The sequence below is a fragment of the Megascapheus bottae genome, chromosome 16 (assembly GCF_031878675.1).
Source record: "Megascapheus bottae isolate mThoBot1 chromosome 16, mThoBot2.hap1, whole genome shotgun sequence".
Classification (NCBI taxonomy): Eukaryota; Metazoa; Chordata; class Mammalia; order Rodentia; family Geomyidae; genus Megascapheus; species Megascapheus bottae.
The window spans coordinates 33273342-33291547 of record NC_143524.1 but is presented as its reverse complement, the minus strand read 5'-3'; the positions used below and the strand labels follow the sequence as shown (position 1 = coordinate 33291547).

At 35.7% G+C, this 18206-nt stretch overlaps 1 protein-coding gene across 21 annotated transcripts in view; it reads right to left on the bottom strand.

Annotated features, from left to right (window-relative positions):
- Sox6 (SRY-box transcription factor 6) overlaps positions 1-18206 on the bottom strand; it is a 559138-nt gene that overhangs the window by 295406 nt on the left and 245526 nt on the right. For all 21 annotated transcript variants that reach the window (XM_090348077.1, XM_090348078.1, XM_090348079.1 and 18 more), the window contains one exon: positions 17561-17801. In XM_090348077.1, the coding sequence (XP_090204203.1) occupies positions 17561-17797 (237 nt within the window). In that variant the 5' untranslated portion in view covers positions 17798-17801. The remainder of the gene's footprint in view (positions 1-17560; positions 17802-18206) is intronic.

Genomic DNA, 18206 nt, shown 5'->3' with positions numbered 1-18206 from the left:
AATGTAAAAAAGGAAATAAGAAGAGTAATAGAAGGGATGAATATTATCAAAGCACACTGTATGGAAATATATGCATGCACGGAAATATACAAATAAATCCTTTCACAATTAATGTACACTAAGACAACCTTGGCACTTGTAACTAACTAGCTTTTGCTAGAAATGCCATCAAGCTCAGTTCCCTGTACATAAGAACTACCTCCATTCTGTGCAGGAGCAGCTCCAATCCAGTACTTCACTGATCTGAGTGGGCTGCCAGCCATGCCTAGCCAAGGAATGTGGATGGGCAGCTACACTGCAAGCAGAGGAGAACAGTGGGCTAGTACTGCACAAGTAAGATAAGATGTCAGGAATTAGGAGTTGGAGAGCTTAGGTCAGGAATGGAATTTTGCCTGTATAGTAGAGTAAAACCCACATACAGGTGGAAGTTTTCACAGTTGAAATAACTGAAAAATGGCTTAAGAAGCTGTATGAATCAACTTCCAACCAGCAGCCTGTCCTAATTGTAGGGGAATAATATGACTTTCTGTTACCATCTCTGAATGATTTTTAGCAAGATTAAATTAGAAGGATTCATTCTAGTTGCATTGTGTGTTCTCAGTCTGTTTCGTTTTTCATTTCATATGCAACATTTTTAATGACAAATGTAGCCTCACTGTTGTTTTCTACCCCTGTAGATAATGCTTATTGACAAACCTAGTCATGAGCATCTAATGAATCAAATGCATGCCAGACCATCTACAGTACTCTTCTGAGCCCTTAGACCCAATTCACACCCATTCAAAAAAAGCCTAAAACATGTTCCACCCTGCACTTAGACACTCAAGTATTTCTACCTTAGTATTCACTGCATCTGAATATTTTATGCTGTAACTAAGTGATAAAGCTGTGATACATAAGTATATATATGTTAAATATATGAAGTCAAATATATTACATGATACCATATATATATATATATATATGTATGTATAAACACACACGTTCCATATGCTGTATTTTCTGATCTCCAATCTTTTTACCCTTGATCTTTAAACATCTTTTTCTTGAAGACTCAAAAACTATCTGCCAACTGTCTTATAAAAGAAGCTTTACATTATTGTGCTAGTAGTAAATTATTGTCCAAAAAGATTTACCTAATCTAGATTTCAATCATTTTCCGAAGGAAAGTTAACTTTTTTGGTAGGTTGGAGACTAAAATGCTAATGTTTATACAGGGTGTTTTTATTCTCAGAAGAAGAAAAATGTTTTCTTGAAAGTAACATATTGTTAGGGAAAGAATAAAGTTAACAAAGTTTAGATGAATGAAAATTTGGATCTAATTACCAACAGATTATTTGCAATGAAAGTATCATTTTTTCTAATAGTAAAACAAAATATGTTCCTTTGTTCCTTCATTGAAATTACTGTTTCCTGGAATATACTAAAATTACATGCACTCTCAAAAATAATATAACTCGATGCCACACACATTACTAACAATTAATAATAAAATTATTCATGGATCCATGAGAAAATAGATTTCCTAGTGTCATGATTCCTACCATCTGTAACAAAAGAGCTGCTGTTTTAAAATATTATTTTCATTCACAGAAAAAGGCACAAGCCCAAATTGTTCTAAATGACCCAATAATCGTATATAATAGAAATAAACGTACTGATTAGTATATAGAAATATATTAAAATTCCAAGACTGTCAAGAGAAGTACATTCAAAAGGTTTTCATATCCCAACCTTAGCATTTCTTCAAACAAACACAAATAAGGCTGCACAAAAGCCCCCAATACATCCAAGTTCAGTGCAGCATTTTTTTTTTTGCCAGTCCCGGGCTTAACCTCAGGGCCTGAGCACTGTCCTTGGATCTTCTCAAAGCTAGAGCTCTACCACTTGAGCCACCATTTCCAGCTTTTTTTATGTATGAGGTACCGAGGAATTGAACCCTGGTCTTCGTGCGTGGTAGGCAAGCACTCTACCACTAGGCCAAATTCCTGGCTGGAAATAAACATATTAAGTGAAGTAAGCCAGACCCAAATAAACATAGGCTCCATAGTTTCCCTTATTTGTAATACTTAGTATCTGTCTAGGATAGTCCTAGCAGAGCATAACATCAGCTCAATAGCTATGTATATATGACCATATAAAATGATGCTAATTGAAATGAACTCCAAGATAATGGGAACAAAAAATTTATTGTTATTGTTGTTAATATACTGTGTGAAGTTATTTCTCCCCACCCCCACCCCTGCCCTGCTTTGGTCTATTACCTGTAGTTACTGTTTTTTCTCTCTCTTTTTTTTTTTTGGCACTCCGTTATGTATACATTTATCTGATTTGGGAGGGAAGGGATATCACAAAATGGTGAGAGAAAGGACAAAAGGTGAAAGAGAGGGGGTAACAAGAAATGTACTAACTTACTCATGTAACTGTAACCTCTTAATATAGCATCTTTACAATAAAATTAATATTTTTAAATGTTTATAATATTCAATATATCATCATCCTATAAAAATCAAATCTCAAAATTGAAAAGTACTTGAAAATACAGGTATTGATTCCATCTATCTATCACTTAAATTCTCTGTGCAAAGGAAGATAAGATAATAAATTAGTTAACAATGGACAGGCAATCTGAGCCAGCTTTTCTTGTTTAAATGCAAGCTTTTCCATCTTCATCATATAAACTCATACAACTTTCTATAAACTCAAACTAGTGAATCTCACTGGCCTTAACTCACTGGCCTTCTCCAAGATGCATGGGGCAATAATAGCATGCAATCTACCAAACACTTGTTACAAGTATTATATGAATAAAAGTTAAACACTTAGAAAAATGCCTATGACATAAAAAGTACTCATTAAATAACGACAGTAGTGGCAGTGGTGTTTGTAAACACTATTTCACCCTTTATTCTCTCCATAGAAACATTCACAATTATAGCCCTTCTACTATAGACACAATATTACTAGAGAACCTTCATATCTTTATCCATTAAGAAAACATTGCAGTTTCATTCATTTCTTCTTTTTAAGGTATAAGTCATTCATTCCAATCATTCCTATGAGTATCCTCCAACTTGTTTATTGTTCTTTGTCTCCTAACGAACAGTGCCCTAAACTCAATGTACTCAACATTGTCTAAACAACAAGAAGTAAGACACATTCTCATTCACTTAGAAATATCAGGTTTTCAAAGCTGAATGCCATGGATCGGCTGTCTCATGGATGAGAATACTTCAAAGTCTTTTGGTAGTGATATTTAAGAGCTTTGTGGCAGTGAATTCCTTAGCAACTGAAGCAACACTCTAGTACTGTTCACCTGCTGGCTTATCTGTGTGCCTACCAACTCAGGAAGTCACTTTCATCTGGAAATTCATTAGTAGCTAAACAATCTTGTAGATACTAATCTAAACAATGGTACTATCCTAGGCTGAAATGTTTAATACAGTGAACCTTGAAACCAAGAAGTTAGAAGTAATACGATATTCAATGATAGTTTAAATCTTCACTTTCTGACATCCTCTGAAGTGACAAAATTAAGTGATTTTCCTAAGGTCACAGAGCAAAGTAGAAGCATAAAGAATACAGAGATGAGAAAACAGCATTTTCATGAAAGAGAAAGATTTCCTTTTCATGGTTTAAGGCACTAGGGGAGAGATTTTAAGAGACTATGGGTAATGACAAATTCTTGCAGAATAAAGTTTCTATGCATGGAGAATGTCAGAATTCCACAGAGCTTTTCTTAAGAACTATTTAAGGTGAGGAGTCAATTTCCTCAACTATCAATTTCCTTGATAGTTGTCTACTTTTTTTTTCTTGACTTGAGAAACACTAGGACACATGTAAAAAATGGCTGTATTTTGTTGCTTGTTGTAGTTTGTTTTGTAAATAGCAAGACTAGAATGTTTCAAATAAGAAGAAACTACTCTTTTTATACTCTTTTTATCTTACAAATCTTAACGTTAAAAAGTTCCAGAGCGTGGCACCAGTTGTTCATATTGGTAATCCTAGATCCTGGATCCTAATCCTAATCCTCCTAATTCTCCTAATTCTCCTCAGGAGAATCACAGTTCAAAGACAGCCACTGCAAGGACATTCATGAGACTCGACCACCAAGTTGGGGAGGAAATGGAAGTGGTTCAAGTGGTGGAATGCTAGCTTTGACCACAAAAGCTCAGGGACAGCACCCAGGCCCTGAGTTCAAGGCCAAGGACTGACGGAAAAAATCTGAAGTATTAGAGCCTGTAATCCTGGTCAAAGAACAGCAGATCTTAGTTTGAGGCCAGCCTGAGCAAAAAAAAAAGTCTCCATTTCAATCAATGGCTAGGTACAGTGGAATACACCTGTTACCCCAGCAATAGGGAAAGATAGTGTCTGGTTGTAGCTTTGCCATCCCCAGAAACACAGAGAAGCACAAATAGGAAAATCACATCTCAGGCTAGCTTGGGCAAAAAGAAAGACCCTACCTCAAAAGTAACTAAAGCCTACCAAGCATGAGGCTCCGGGTCCACTCGTGTATCATTAGTAAATACCAATAAATAAATAATTTCAGAGCAAGCCCAATTAAGGTTTATCAAATTCAGGCCTGATATAGTGGCTCATGAATGCTACTCTGGAGGTGGAAATCAAGAAGAGGGCTGGTTGAGGCTAGCCTAGGCAAAAGTTAGCAAGATCCTGTCTTAACAAGACATTTAGATGTGACAGTGTAAACCTGTAATTCCATGTTTTAAGGAGGCATATAAAGGAAGATCATAGTCCATGGCCAGCCTAGGAACAAAGCTTTGTCTGAATAGCTGAAATACAAAGGGGTTCTGGGAGGCAAAGCTCCAATAGTAGAACATTTGTCTAGCAGCACAGGTTCTGGGTTCAAGCCCCTGTATCATCAAAACAATGGGAGGGTCATTATCCAATCCATTTTGTCCCCACTACAGATGTTACTCTATTAATAAAGAAGTCCTTTCAAAGTCAAGGTAGCCAAAGGAAAAGAAATGAGAAAAAATTGCCTTATATGTCATGCATGCTTACACTTTAGGGCCATTCTGTGATTTCAATTATCTCTACTTTTCAGTAATCTAGCAAAATATAAATAATATATCCAGCTCTTTAATTTAATCTATTTTGTACTCAAGTTTGAAATCAGTCCTCCCATTTATGAAGCAATACAGTAAAATACAGCCAAAATCCTGATCCATTTATTTTCCAGGTAAGGTCTCAAACTTTTGTTCAGGTACCTGGGATTACAGGTATTCACCACCACACCTAGCCCATTTTAAGTTTTCATAATTAGAACAAGTACAGATAGAAAGACTAAAATGATTCCCCAAAGGCTATGTTGCTTATGAAAGAATTATCCAACCAACCACTTACTTACAGCTTTATTTTTATTTGCAATTCCAAGAAAAGCAAAACTAATCATAAAGTGGCATCACTTTAAGACAAAGCGGCATGAAAGAAGTCAAACCCTGCCCTCAAGTTCCCCCAGTGTCTGCCTACCTATAAGCCATAAACCTTGGCCTGTTGGGCTGAGTTAAAAGTATACAGCCCATGATTTTAAACTTTGGCAAGGTAGCAGGGTATAAAATTAACCCTCAAAAATCAATGGCTTTCCTGTATGCCAACAACAAGAAGAGTTGAGGCAGAAATCAGGAAACCAACTCCTTTTGCAATAGCCTCAAAGAAAATAAAGTACTAGGAATTAACTAAGAATGTAAAGGACCTTTATGATTAAAACTTTAAACACGTAAAAAAGGAAGTTAAAAGCAGAACTGAGGTAATGGAAAATCCTCCCATGCTCCTGGATTGAAAGAATTAACATGGTGAAAATGGCAATCTTGCCAAGGGCTGTCTATAAATCCAACGCAGTACCCCATTAATATCCCTGTGTCATTCTTTAAGGAAATAGAAGATGCAATCCAAAATTTCATATGAATAATAAAAGACGCCATGTAGCAAAAAACAATTGTTAGCAGAAAGAACATCACTGGAGGAATATCAATACCAATCTTTAAACTCTATTACAGAGCTCTAGTAACCAAAACAGTGGTACAAGAACAGGCCTGAAGACCAATGGAATAGAACTGAAGACCCAGAAATCAACCCACAGACCTAATGGCCACCTAATCTTTGATAAGGGAGCCAAGAAAATAGAATGGAAGAAAAACAGTCTCTTCAACAAGTGGTGCTATGAGAAGGGGTAGCAATGTTTAAGTAATGCTCCTTGTATCTAGCGAATATAATGTAACCCTTCTATTCATTACAATAAAATATATATTAAAAGGAAAAAAAAAACAAGTGGTGCTAGCAGAACTGGTTCAGCATCTACAGAAAACTAAAGATGGATCCTTCTATGTTACCCAGCACCAGGATTAATTCCAAGTGGATCAAAGACGTCTCGGTAAAAGCAGATACACTGAAAACTTTATAAGAAGGAATAGGACATACACTAGGTCTCCTTGGAATAGGTCAAAATTTTCTTAATAGAGCCCAGAAACACAACAAATTATAAAGACAGTTTGGACAAATAGGACTGCATTAAATTGCAGAGCTTCTGCATGGCAAAAGACAACTAGCAAGTTGAATAGAAAGGCCACAGAGTGGGAGAAGATCTTTACTAACCATACAACAGACAAAGGCCTCATATCTAAAATATATCTACAGATAAAAATATTAAATCTCCCCGAAACAAATCTCCAAAGAAACAACCATTCCCATTAAAGATGTGCCAAAGACTTAAGTCTTCTCTGAAGAGGAAATAAGAATGGCCTGTAGACACATGAAGAAATGCTCAACATCTCTGGCCATAAAAGAAATGCAAATTAAAACAACTTTCAGATTCCACCTCACTCCAGTTAGAATAGCCATAATCAAGAAATTTAATAACAACAGATGCTGGCTGGGATGTGGCCAGGAGGGATTACTACTATGCCGTTGGTGGGAGTGTAAACTGGTTCAACCACTCTGGCAAGCAGTATGGTGATGCCTCAAAAGACTAAACATAGAGATCCCCTATGACCCAGCAATTCCACTCTTTGGCATTTACCCAAATGTCCAGAAACAAAGACATGCCATGAAGCACAATGATGTTCATGGCAGCACTATTTGCCAAAGCAAAGATATGAAACCAACCCAGATGCCCCTCAGTAGATGATTGGATCAAGAAGATGTGGTATTTATACACAATGGAATTCTATGCTGCCATCATAAAGAATGACATCACCCCATTTGTAAGGAAATGGAAAGATGGGGAAAAATGATAATAAGTGTAGTAAGCCAAACCCAAAGGAACCTATGTTCCTCAAAGGTTTCCCTCATTGGTAATAATTAATACACTTTAGGAGTCTCCTAGCAGAGGATTACAAATGCACAAAACCTAGATTCATAAGATCATATAGGATGAGACTAAATCAAAGGATCTCTAGGATATGGAAATAAGAGCTTTATCTTGTTCTTAATGTACTATGTTATTTCTCTTCTCTTTTATTTTTGCCCTTTGGTTAATCTCATATTGGTACTATACCTAACTGTATACCTAATTGTATATATGTTTGATTATTTGAAATAGGAAATGGAAGGGAGGAAATAAGATTGGAGAGGGTGGAGGGAGAGAAATGGGGAAAACATGAGAAGGGGTATCAATGTGTGAGAAGTAATGCACCTACTATCGGGCAAATGTAACTGTAACCCCTTTATACATTACAATAAAAATTTCTTAAGTATAGAGACCATTCTTTCTCTCTAGAGAGACAAAGGTGCAAATGTATATTTTCCTCATTTAGCTGCCAAATACTGAAAACAATACAAAATAAAAAATAAGATTCATTCTTCACCCTGTCTCATCATCAAAGACAATAGCAAGGAGAGCTGAACCCTACCTATGAAATACAAAAAGTAAAGTAAATGTAGTCAAATGATAAAAATACATTAAGAAGAGGATCGCAATGAAATATGTATCTTTAGTTGGAGCAGATGAGGTGAAAAGTTACTACAACTGAATGTTAACTATACATTCAAAAGCAAAAATATGTAAAAATTTGTGCATGATTCAATTTGCTTAATTCTGGCAATCTTAATGCTCATACAAGAACAGTTCTTACTTATTTTGTTCTAATTCTAATCTTTCATAAATGACTCTTCTAGTATATAGCTATAATCTTTGTGATTATTTTGCAAATTTCTTCTCAGAGTTTTGAAAAATTTGAGAGCATTGTATTCACAATACTTTGAACATACTAGCATCTAAAACAAATTACAATTAAATTATATTGAGAGAAAAAGTTTACAAAACAACTCATCATTTCTTTAATCAGATTTTCTAATTTCTAGAGCATTAATGAAACAAAGAAAGCAAATGAAATGCATAAATATTATATAATTTCAACCTAATTATAAAATTTTATTACAAAAGGTTTATAATTTATACTTTGGATTCACAAAGACCTATTAATGAATTTGATTTGTATCACCTAGGAAAAAATAATGTCTAGGGATTATGGGGATGTAAGTGTACCAAAAAAATACCTAAAGTGCTTATAGTTTGAAAAAAATAAATGTTATTTCATTGAAAAGTATTTTAGTAAATGAAATAATAGCTTGATGTTTTTCTTTAAAGAAGTACAACACTTCATGAGTTGGGGGTCTGTTGGCTCACACCTGTAATCTTAGCTACTCAGAAGGCTAAGGTCTGTGGATCTCAGTTCAAGGCCAGCCTGAGCAGGAAAGTCTGGAACTATGGCTCAAGAGGTAAAGCATTTGAGAATAAAGGGCTAGGGAGAGTACCCACACCTTGAGTTAAAGTCCCATGCAAAGTACCAAGGAAGAAAGAAAAAAAATTCTCTTGGAAAGTCTTGAAAAGCAAGAAAAACTTTATACCACAAAAGACAAGAAGGGAGGAAGTCACATAATAAGGCACATCACTAAACACTTGTTCAAAAAAGACTAGATACATGTGTAGAAAGAACAAAGTAGGCGTGAAGCAGGTGGTTTGACTAAATAAACAGAGGTGGCCCTCTAAATCACATCTCTGAATGAATGGTACAAGCAGGTTTCATTATGCTGAAGTTGCCTTTATGGATAATAACCCATTCAAGTTAAAGAAGGTAGATGTCAGGAAATGTAGACATAATCTTGCTTTCGTCCTTGTGAAGGAGTATGCTGCCTATCACAGTCCTTATCACCTTATTCCTGCAGATCTAGAAGGAGACTCATACCTTAGTCTTATCATGCAATGTTTTAATTAGCCATGTAAATGAGTCCATGCTATGTGATGTATACTTTACTTTCTAAAACATGTTGCTTTAGATGCATTAAAAACTTGTGCAAGTTTCATTATTCCAGTCACGCTGTTTCATTATAGAGATGTACCCAAAGCCAAACTGGAAGGAACTGCATGAGGAATTCTGTACAAGAAAGTATACATAAATCAAAACCACCTGTAGCCAGAAGAATTTTGGTTTAATCTAAAAATAATGGTATGAAAAAAAACAGCTTCCGCTGAGTAACTCTGACAAAGGTCTTACTCAAAAAAATCTAGGTTCCTACATCCAAATAACATGTCAATCCGTCAAGTAAAATAAACCCTGAAAATAATCTAAACAGTTCATACTAAACTAGATTATATTAGATTTTCTATTAGTTGCCAAGTTTTAATTTAACTAATTATCATAAAGCAACTTCTGTTGTATCTAGAAATGCTATAGACTGCAAACCATCCTTTGGATAGTAGACAATAAAAGTCAAACCATAGGAGAGTATGAACCTAATGGTTAATCTCATGCTGCTACTGTATCTGACTTTGTTAGCTGATATATTGTATATACATTTGTTTGTTTATTTGAAATAGGGAAGGGAAGGGGGAAATACAAGATGACTGGGAGGGAGTGAGGGAAGGAAAATAGGGACAATAACATGAGAAGAGGTATCAGTGTAAGAAGTAATGTACCTACTACCTAAAGAATATAACTGTAGCCCCTCTATACATTATCCTGACAATAAAAAATTTTAATTATGTGAAATGCACATTAGCAGCATGCAGGTAAAAGAAACAGAAACAAAAGTGGTTGAGAATTTAGCTTAGTGGAAGAGCACCTGCATACCAAGTGCAAGGTCCTGAAGGTTGATTCTCAGCTCTGGAAAAGAAAAGGAAGTGAGGGAGGGAAGGAGGAAGGGAGAGAGGGGGAGAAGAAGGAAGGAAGGAAGGAGGGAAGGCAGGCAGTGAGAGAAAGGAAGAAGGAGAGAGAAACTCAATGTTTAAGCTCAAGTATCACATAAAACTAAAGAAAATTAAATTAAATGTTGGCTAAATCCCAGAAAAGGTAATCCTTATACACATATAGGAATGCTATAAATTGTCAGAGAATGTCAGTGATGGAGTTCACTAGTAGATTCATGTTATAGTCAGTTCTCTGAAAACCCAAAGCTCTGGGTCATCTGCAGCCTAGAAGATTAAAATAAAAATAAACATAGCAGGCCAGAAGTTTGGCCTACTGGTAGAGTACTTGCATGCTAATGCAGGAAGATCTGGGTGTGATTCCTTGGTACCAAATTCATAGAAAAAAGCCAAAAGTGGTGTTTTGGCTCAAGTTGTAGAGCTCTAGCCCAAGGGCAGTGCTCAGGCCCTGAGTTCAAGCCCCAGGACTGAATAAATAAATAAATGAATAAAATAAACATAGCATCTCCCATCTCCTTAAAGACATTCTCTAGAGGCAACTTTTATTGAACTAGGAGAAAAAGAAAACGATACTAGAGTAGGATTTTACTTGAACCACTGGAACACCAAAGAAACTCAAGTCTTCACAAATGTAGCAAAGAAGTAGATTTTTATATTTTGGCAGGTGATCAATCTGCAGCCCACATAATCACATGTTAATGATAGAGTATGATAATCAGCATGCATACCTGATTCCTTCATGCCCAACAGGGAAAAAAAGAATCTATTCCAGAGCAAGTAAATGTTCCTGCTTTGATAAATATTTTGATAATAGGCTAGATAAGATGAAAAACTTTTCCAAAAAGTACTCATATAAATGTATATGGTATCATTAAGGACAAAAGAGTTCACATGCCCAACATCAAGATATTTCCAAAAAATATGCCAGTAATCTCTTTTGCCAGTAATTACTTTCTTATTTCTAATATAAACAATCCAGGTTTGGGCAAATTATTTTCTTTCTTTATAGCAAGAAAATTATAATGATTATAAACATGTAAAAACACTAGACAATGCTACTTTTCTATTTTATTATCCATAGCAAGTTTTGCCAAATTCCATATAAAATTTGGTTTTACACTGGGCACTGGTGGCTCATGCCTGTAATCCTAGCTACTCAGGAGACTGAGATCTGAGGGTCTTGGTTCAAACCCAGACCAGGCATGAAAATCCATGAGACTGTTATTTACAATTAAACCTCTAAAAAACTGGAAGTGGTGCTGGAGCTCAAGTGGTAGAATGCTAGCCTTGAGATGAAGAGCTCAAAGACAATGCTCAGGCCCAGAGTTCAAGCCCCATGACCCACCAAATAAAAAAATAGCTTTACTTTTTAATTCAAATTGGAAATAAAAATCTTTCATGGCATTTTGTACATAGTTAAAAAAGGCACTAACATACTTTGAATTTAATGAAAAATGGACAATACTCCATCAGACTTCCTAGATAAATATTGCCACTCATTAACAAACACATTTCAACTCTATCAAAATTGAGTACACTTCCCAAATCTGAAAGCTAGAAGAATAATCATAACTAAATTTTTTTTTTGCCAGTCTTGGGCTTGAGCTCAGGGCCTGAGCCCTATCCTTGGACTTTCTCAAAGCTAGAGCTCTACCACTTGAGCCTCAGCACCATTTCCAGCTTTTTTCTATGTATGTGGAACCGAGGAATCGAACTTGGGTCTTCATGCATGCTAGGCAAGCACTCTACCACTAGGCCAAACTCCCGGCCCCATAACTAAATTTTTAAAGAGGTTTCAAAATCTTGCTGTTTCATGATCTTTTCCCACGTGCTCCATAGCTCAATCAGTACAACAAAAGATGTATATAAATTTTCCTTAAACATTTACAATACAAATCGGTTGAGCCCACCAGATAAACTATTGGACATTACTATACTTTCTAAATTGTCCAATAAAAAGGAAATTAATTTCATGCAAGTAATACCTAGAATTTGATTTTAATGGGCAAATCTTACACAAAAAAATTCACTGGAAAAAATTTAAGCTTGCACATCTTTCAGACAGTAACAAGGTGAGACATCTTTCAAAAATCTGTCGCAAACAATATGACGTATAACTACAGAGTAAATCCTCACTAAAAATTCCTGGACTATGTTATCACACAATGATAACAGCTCCATTCCCAGAAACAATACAAAGTCCACACCAGAAATTTTTATGACTCCAACTGAACTACATAAAACACTTCAAAGCTGATTAGCAACTTCATTGACTATGGGGCATGAGAAGCAAAGAGTAGACACTGCAAGCAAGAAAGCATTGTTCAAATAGTTATTTAATAAATATCCCAGCATGCTTATTATTATTCTCTTTCAATTACAACAAAGGGCATTATTGATATCTTATAGGAAAAAAATTATTTTAAGACTTCTCTAGAAGATGAAACTCATCTAGGAGAATTTGAGTATGTGGCTAAAATAGAGTTCAAAGGAGTGACATTGATCAAAATGCATTCATAAACTGCTTTGTTAAATGACAACTCCTTTGAACAATTACTCAAAGATGCTAAAACTTTTTTTTACTTTTTCCTTTTTTATATTTTTTATTGTAATTAATAAAAGGGTTACATGATATTTGCCATATAGAAGGTGCATTAATTCACATACATTGATACCCTTTCACATGTCTTGGTCCCCATTACCCTCCCCCCACACCCCATCTTGGTTTTCCCCCCTTCCCTATCAAATTTCAAATAACCAAATACAAATATATCCTATATATCAGATAACAAAGTGAGATACTGTAACAATATGAGATAACCAAGGGAGAGCAAAAGAGATGAGAGATAACATAGTACATTAAGGACAACAATCATTCATTATATGGCTTTTGTTTCAATATCCTGGAGGTCTTTTCAATTAGCTTCATACTATATGGGCCTTATGTATCTAGGTTTTGCTTCTATTGCAAATCTCTGCTAGTAGAGCCCAAGGTTTTTACTGATTATGACAAATGAGGGAAACCATTGAGCCTAAGTTCCTTTGAGTCTGGCTTACTTCATTTAATATGATTTTTTCTAAGACTTTCCATTTCCTAACAAATGGGGTGATGTCGTTTTTTCTGACAGCAGCATAGAATTCCATTGTGTACAAATACCACATCTTGTTGATCCACTCATCAACTGAGGGACATCTAGGTTGGTTCCATATCTTTGCTATGGTGAATAATGCTGCAATGAACATTGTTGTGCTAGTAGATTTAGTATGCCCTAGTTTCTGGATGGTTGGGTAAATGCCAAGTAGTGGAATTGCTGGGTCATAGGGGAGCTCTATGTTTAGCCTTTTGAGGCATTGCCATACTGCTTTCCATAGTCGTTGAACGAGTTTGCATTCCCACCAACAGTGTAGTAGTGATCCCTCCTGGCCACATCCCCTCCAGCATTTGTTGTTATTCGTTTTCCTGATCCTGGCCATTCTAACTGGAGTGAGGTGGAATCTTAGCGTTGTTTTGGTTTGCATTTCTTTTATGACCAGAGATGTTGAGCATTTCTTCATGTGTCTATAAGCCATTTTTGTTTTTTCTTCAGAGAAGACTCTCTTTAAGTCTTTGGCCCATTTTTACTGGGAAGGTTGTTACTTTGGAGATGAGTTTTGGAGTGATTCAATTTTTTGAGCTGTTGATATATTTTAGATGAGGCCTTTGTCCACTGTATGGTTGGTGAAGAAAAAAATTTTTAATAAAATGAGTTCAGATATACTGGGCTGACTCTAATTTGTTTTTCTACTCAACTATACTAGCAGTTAAAAGTCAGCAGTATAAAACATTATTTTGTTCAAAATAAATATGCTTATATAAGTATACACGTGCATACATACAACCTTGGTGTCACATTGTACACTTCATGACAAAGATTGCTGGAGGTTCACCCACATATCCTTAGCCTACCCCAGGCACCACCTATAAGCCAGTTTCTCAGGCGAAACTTCTGACTCTTTTGGATACCATTTAACCACGTCTATTATCTATTCCTTTTTTCCCTCTTCTTGATCCTAACAACTTCATTTTGATCATTCTTGATAAAGTTCCCATCCATATGTATAAACTATTCTCTCTATTCTGTGTGGCTTTGTCTTCTTTCACAACTCTGTAAACTCTTCAGTGAATAACCTCTCTATTTACTCTTTCATTTCTCACCAAACTCTTACTTGCATTATGGCAATGGTTTCCTGGGAAGGTTGTTTGCTTCTGATGTTATTTCCCATAACCCATTCTGTACCCAGCAGGTAATGAGATCCTTCAATACCTAAGTATAACCACACTACTCCTTGTTTAAAATCTTCCATTGGATTCGCCTGGAACTTGAAATAATAGTCAAACACCCTACTAAGACTTCATAATATCTGTCTCCTGCCTGTGTCCTTGATTTTATCTCATCTCATTTCCTTCCACTACAGCCATTCTGTTGTTTTTCTGCTATTCAAATAAGCCAATCTAAAGACTTTGGTAAGAGTGGTGGCACAAGCATGTATTGTTCTGAGATCGGCCTGGCTATGTAAACAATAACCAAAGCAGAACTGATTCAGGCTGACTTAAGTGGTACAATGCCTGTCTGGTGAGCAAAAAGGCTTTGAGGTTAAACACTAGTATAAAAAAATGTACTTATTATACACTGTGGTTGTGTGTCTTCCCACAAATTGTTACACAGTTAGCTTCGTATTATTCCAATTTCAGCCATATTGCTTCCTCTTCAAATAGACCTCTGTTTAGGAATGGTGGCATGGCTTAAATTCTAAATGGCCTGACTGCCTTGGAAGCCTGCAGCACTGAATTCAAACCCCAGTACTACCTAAATATATTTTAATGACTACTTTCTCTTTGGCTATTCCCTGCCATATTATCTAATTTTTTTCATAGCACTTATCACTGTGAGAAATGGTCTAAGTCTCTTATTGTCTAATTTCCATTAGAACAAGGATTTTATCTGTTGTTCACGAGTTCTTTTACTTGGATCTTTGTAGAGACTTTATACTTAAGTGGTAACAATGTGTCTTTAAATTATGCCCTGGAGGGAAAAAATACAGGATGCCATAAATCATTTTGACCAAAAAGACTATATAAATTTTACTTGTTTGCTAACAATACCTGTCCCTCATACACTTGAAACTAGCAGAAAATCATTACAGATAATATTATATACTGGTCACAAAACATTACTATAGAAATGTCCCCCCCCATAGTTACAACATTAGAAAGAATAATGCACTGTACAGTATTCCATGGAAACATTATGTAAATTTAGTCCTACCTCATGAGACATTCCTAATGAGAGCAAAACCATATTTCAGTGGACAATGTCAATGCTCTGCAAAAAATATTATTGATTTGCTGGTGCCATGATAAAAACAGCATTGCTTATAGCTGAAGAAGGTAAGTAAAATATTATGTACAAGAACTTTTAACTACCACATACAGGTCAGCAATTAATATAGCACATTAAATTTAAACATTCTGTTGTCCAGACTATACATAATTACACTTAAAATCAGTGTTGTCTTATTTTACTGGCGTTCTACCTCAAAATGATCAGAATTGAAATATATCAAAATTTATTTTTTTCTAATCAGAAAGTAGGGATTAGAGGAACTTCTTTGCATTCTCTTTACCTTTCCTTGCAGAAAATCTCCTCTGTGGTTGTGATATTTCAAAGTAAAACCCTTCATGAGCCAAAGTAATAAGAAACTCTGAAGGTTGTTTCTTAGTATGCCAAAAATGATGCCTATCACAGAAACTAAATAACAATAAAAATGAACTAATGTTGGCATATTCTTTGTTGTTTTAGAATGATTTTTAAATTTTATTTCTCCAAAATCATCTTATGGATTCAGATGTGATCCACTAGTAGGAACTACAAGTGTCAGGTCACTTCTTAAACACTTTTTAGGGTTTTTTTTTATATTTTTTATTGTAATTAATAAAAGGGTTACATGATATTTGCCAGATAGAAGGTACATTAATTCACATACATTCATACATTGATACCCTTTCACATGTCTTGGTACCCATTACCCTCCCCCCCCACCTACCCCCCATCTTGGTTTTCCCCCCTTCCCTATCAAATTTCAAATAACCCAATACAAATAAATTCAATATATCAGATAACAAAGTTCCTGTTTGGAGTCTAGTTGGTTGGATTTTAGGTTTTTTGGGGTACCAATCCTGTGTTTTGAACTCAGGGCCTAGAGACTATCATAGAGCTTTTTCCTCAGGGCTTGATCCCACCTCTACTTCTGACGTTTGGCAGTTTAGCTGGGACTTAAAGTCTCCCAAACCTCCCTGCCCCAGCCTTGAACTGCTATATTCAGATCTCAGCTTCCTGAGTAACTAGGGTTATAGACATGAGTCACTGGTGCCCAACTTAGATTTCCTGCTTTATGAGTTAGGTATTTATTAGTCAATCATAGCCTCTCTCTCTCTCTCTCTCTCTCTCTCTCTCTCTCTCTCTCTCTCTCTCTCTCTCTCTCTCTCTCTCTCTCTCTCTCTGTCGTTTATTCTGACCACTAATAATATAAGTATTTTGCTTGAAACTAGAAAAGTAATGTCATTATGCTTTCCATTTTGTTGATTAAAAGATGGAATTTAACATAAGAAAACTGGATAACACATCTCATTTATTTGTTGTGTTATTTCTGCTTTTAGAGCAAAGTCCTTCACTCTGAATTGAATGATACTCAGGAACTTTGATGTCCTTTTTAAATGACCATTTAGGCACATGAGAAAAGTTTTATTATATACCAAACATTATAAACACTAGTATTTCCTTACTGAAATAAGAAAATATAGTTATCTATAGACACCTTTTCTTAACTCAATTTTTCAGTAGGAATATAGAATCACAGTTCATTTCATCATACCTACGTCAGGATATTATCAAGTTCAATTTATTCTATCTAAGGACTCAGCAAATCACAAGTGAGTTTCCAAATTTTGTTGTTTTGTTACCATCATGGGGCTTGAACTCAGGATCTCAGCCCTGTCCCTGAGCTCCTTTTCTTCAGAGCTAATGCTCTACCACTTGAGCCATATTTCCACTTTCAACTTTTTGATGGTTAATTGGAGATAAAGAGTTTCATGGATTTTCCTGCTTGTTAACTGGAAATAAGTTTTCACAGACTTTCTTGTCTGGGTTGGGTTGGCTTGGAACCCTGATCCTCAGATCTCAGCCTTCTGATTACTAGTGCCCATCTTCCCAGTTTTATAGTAAGTATATTCCTCATGGTTGTTTTGTTACTCAAACACAAATAACTCTGATACTATTAATTTTGAGCTTCCCCTAACATGCCTGTTTATGAGTAGGACATACTAACAGACAATAGCCATAAGCTTATTTTAAAGCTCACCATTCTTTGCTGAGATGACAGAACACTGTCCCAGTCAGCATCTTGTTGAACAGTATTGACAAGTGTTGGGAGCTCCTCAGAGTGAGGTTTGTTGTGCATTATGGGGTGCAGAGGCAGATGGGAGGCCACATGTTGATCACTGCCTTCTTCTTTTTCTCTTGAGGTCAAATCCTGGGTCATAGTTTCCTCTCCATCAGCTGCACAGGCAAATGGAGAGGTGGCTTGCTTGGAAGACATTCTTCTGCAGAAGGAAAATACCAAAGATTAATAAGGGGAAATCAACAGCAAAAGATAAGCCTTGTCATACATTTAGCTAGTTCAGAGAAAAAAAAAAAGAAAGAAAATTTTCGGACTTTAAAGATATTCTAAACCAGTGGCAAACCACTCGAAACTCTTGGCTCATCTAGTCTACTTTCCCTCTTGGCTTTTTTCAGCTTAGCAAACGTTTTCCTGGTAATTGTCATTTTTTTACTCTTATCCAAATCAAAAATGAAATTCTTATAGAATAATTTTTCATAATGTTCAATATATGTATGTGTATATCTTTCCTCCTAGTTTTCCCAACTGGATTATAAGTTTTTTGAAAGTAATTAGGCTGATGGTTAGCAATGAAATGAATGAACTGTCTAATGAGCCAGTTTGTAGC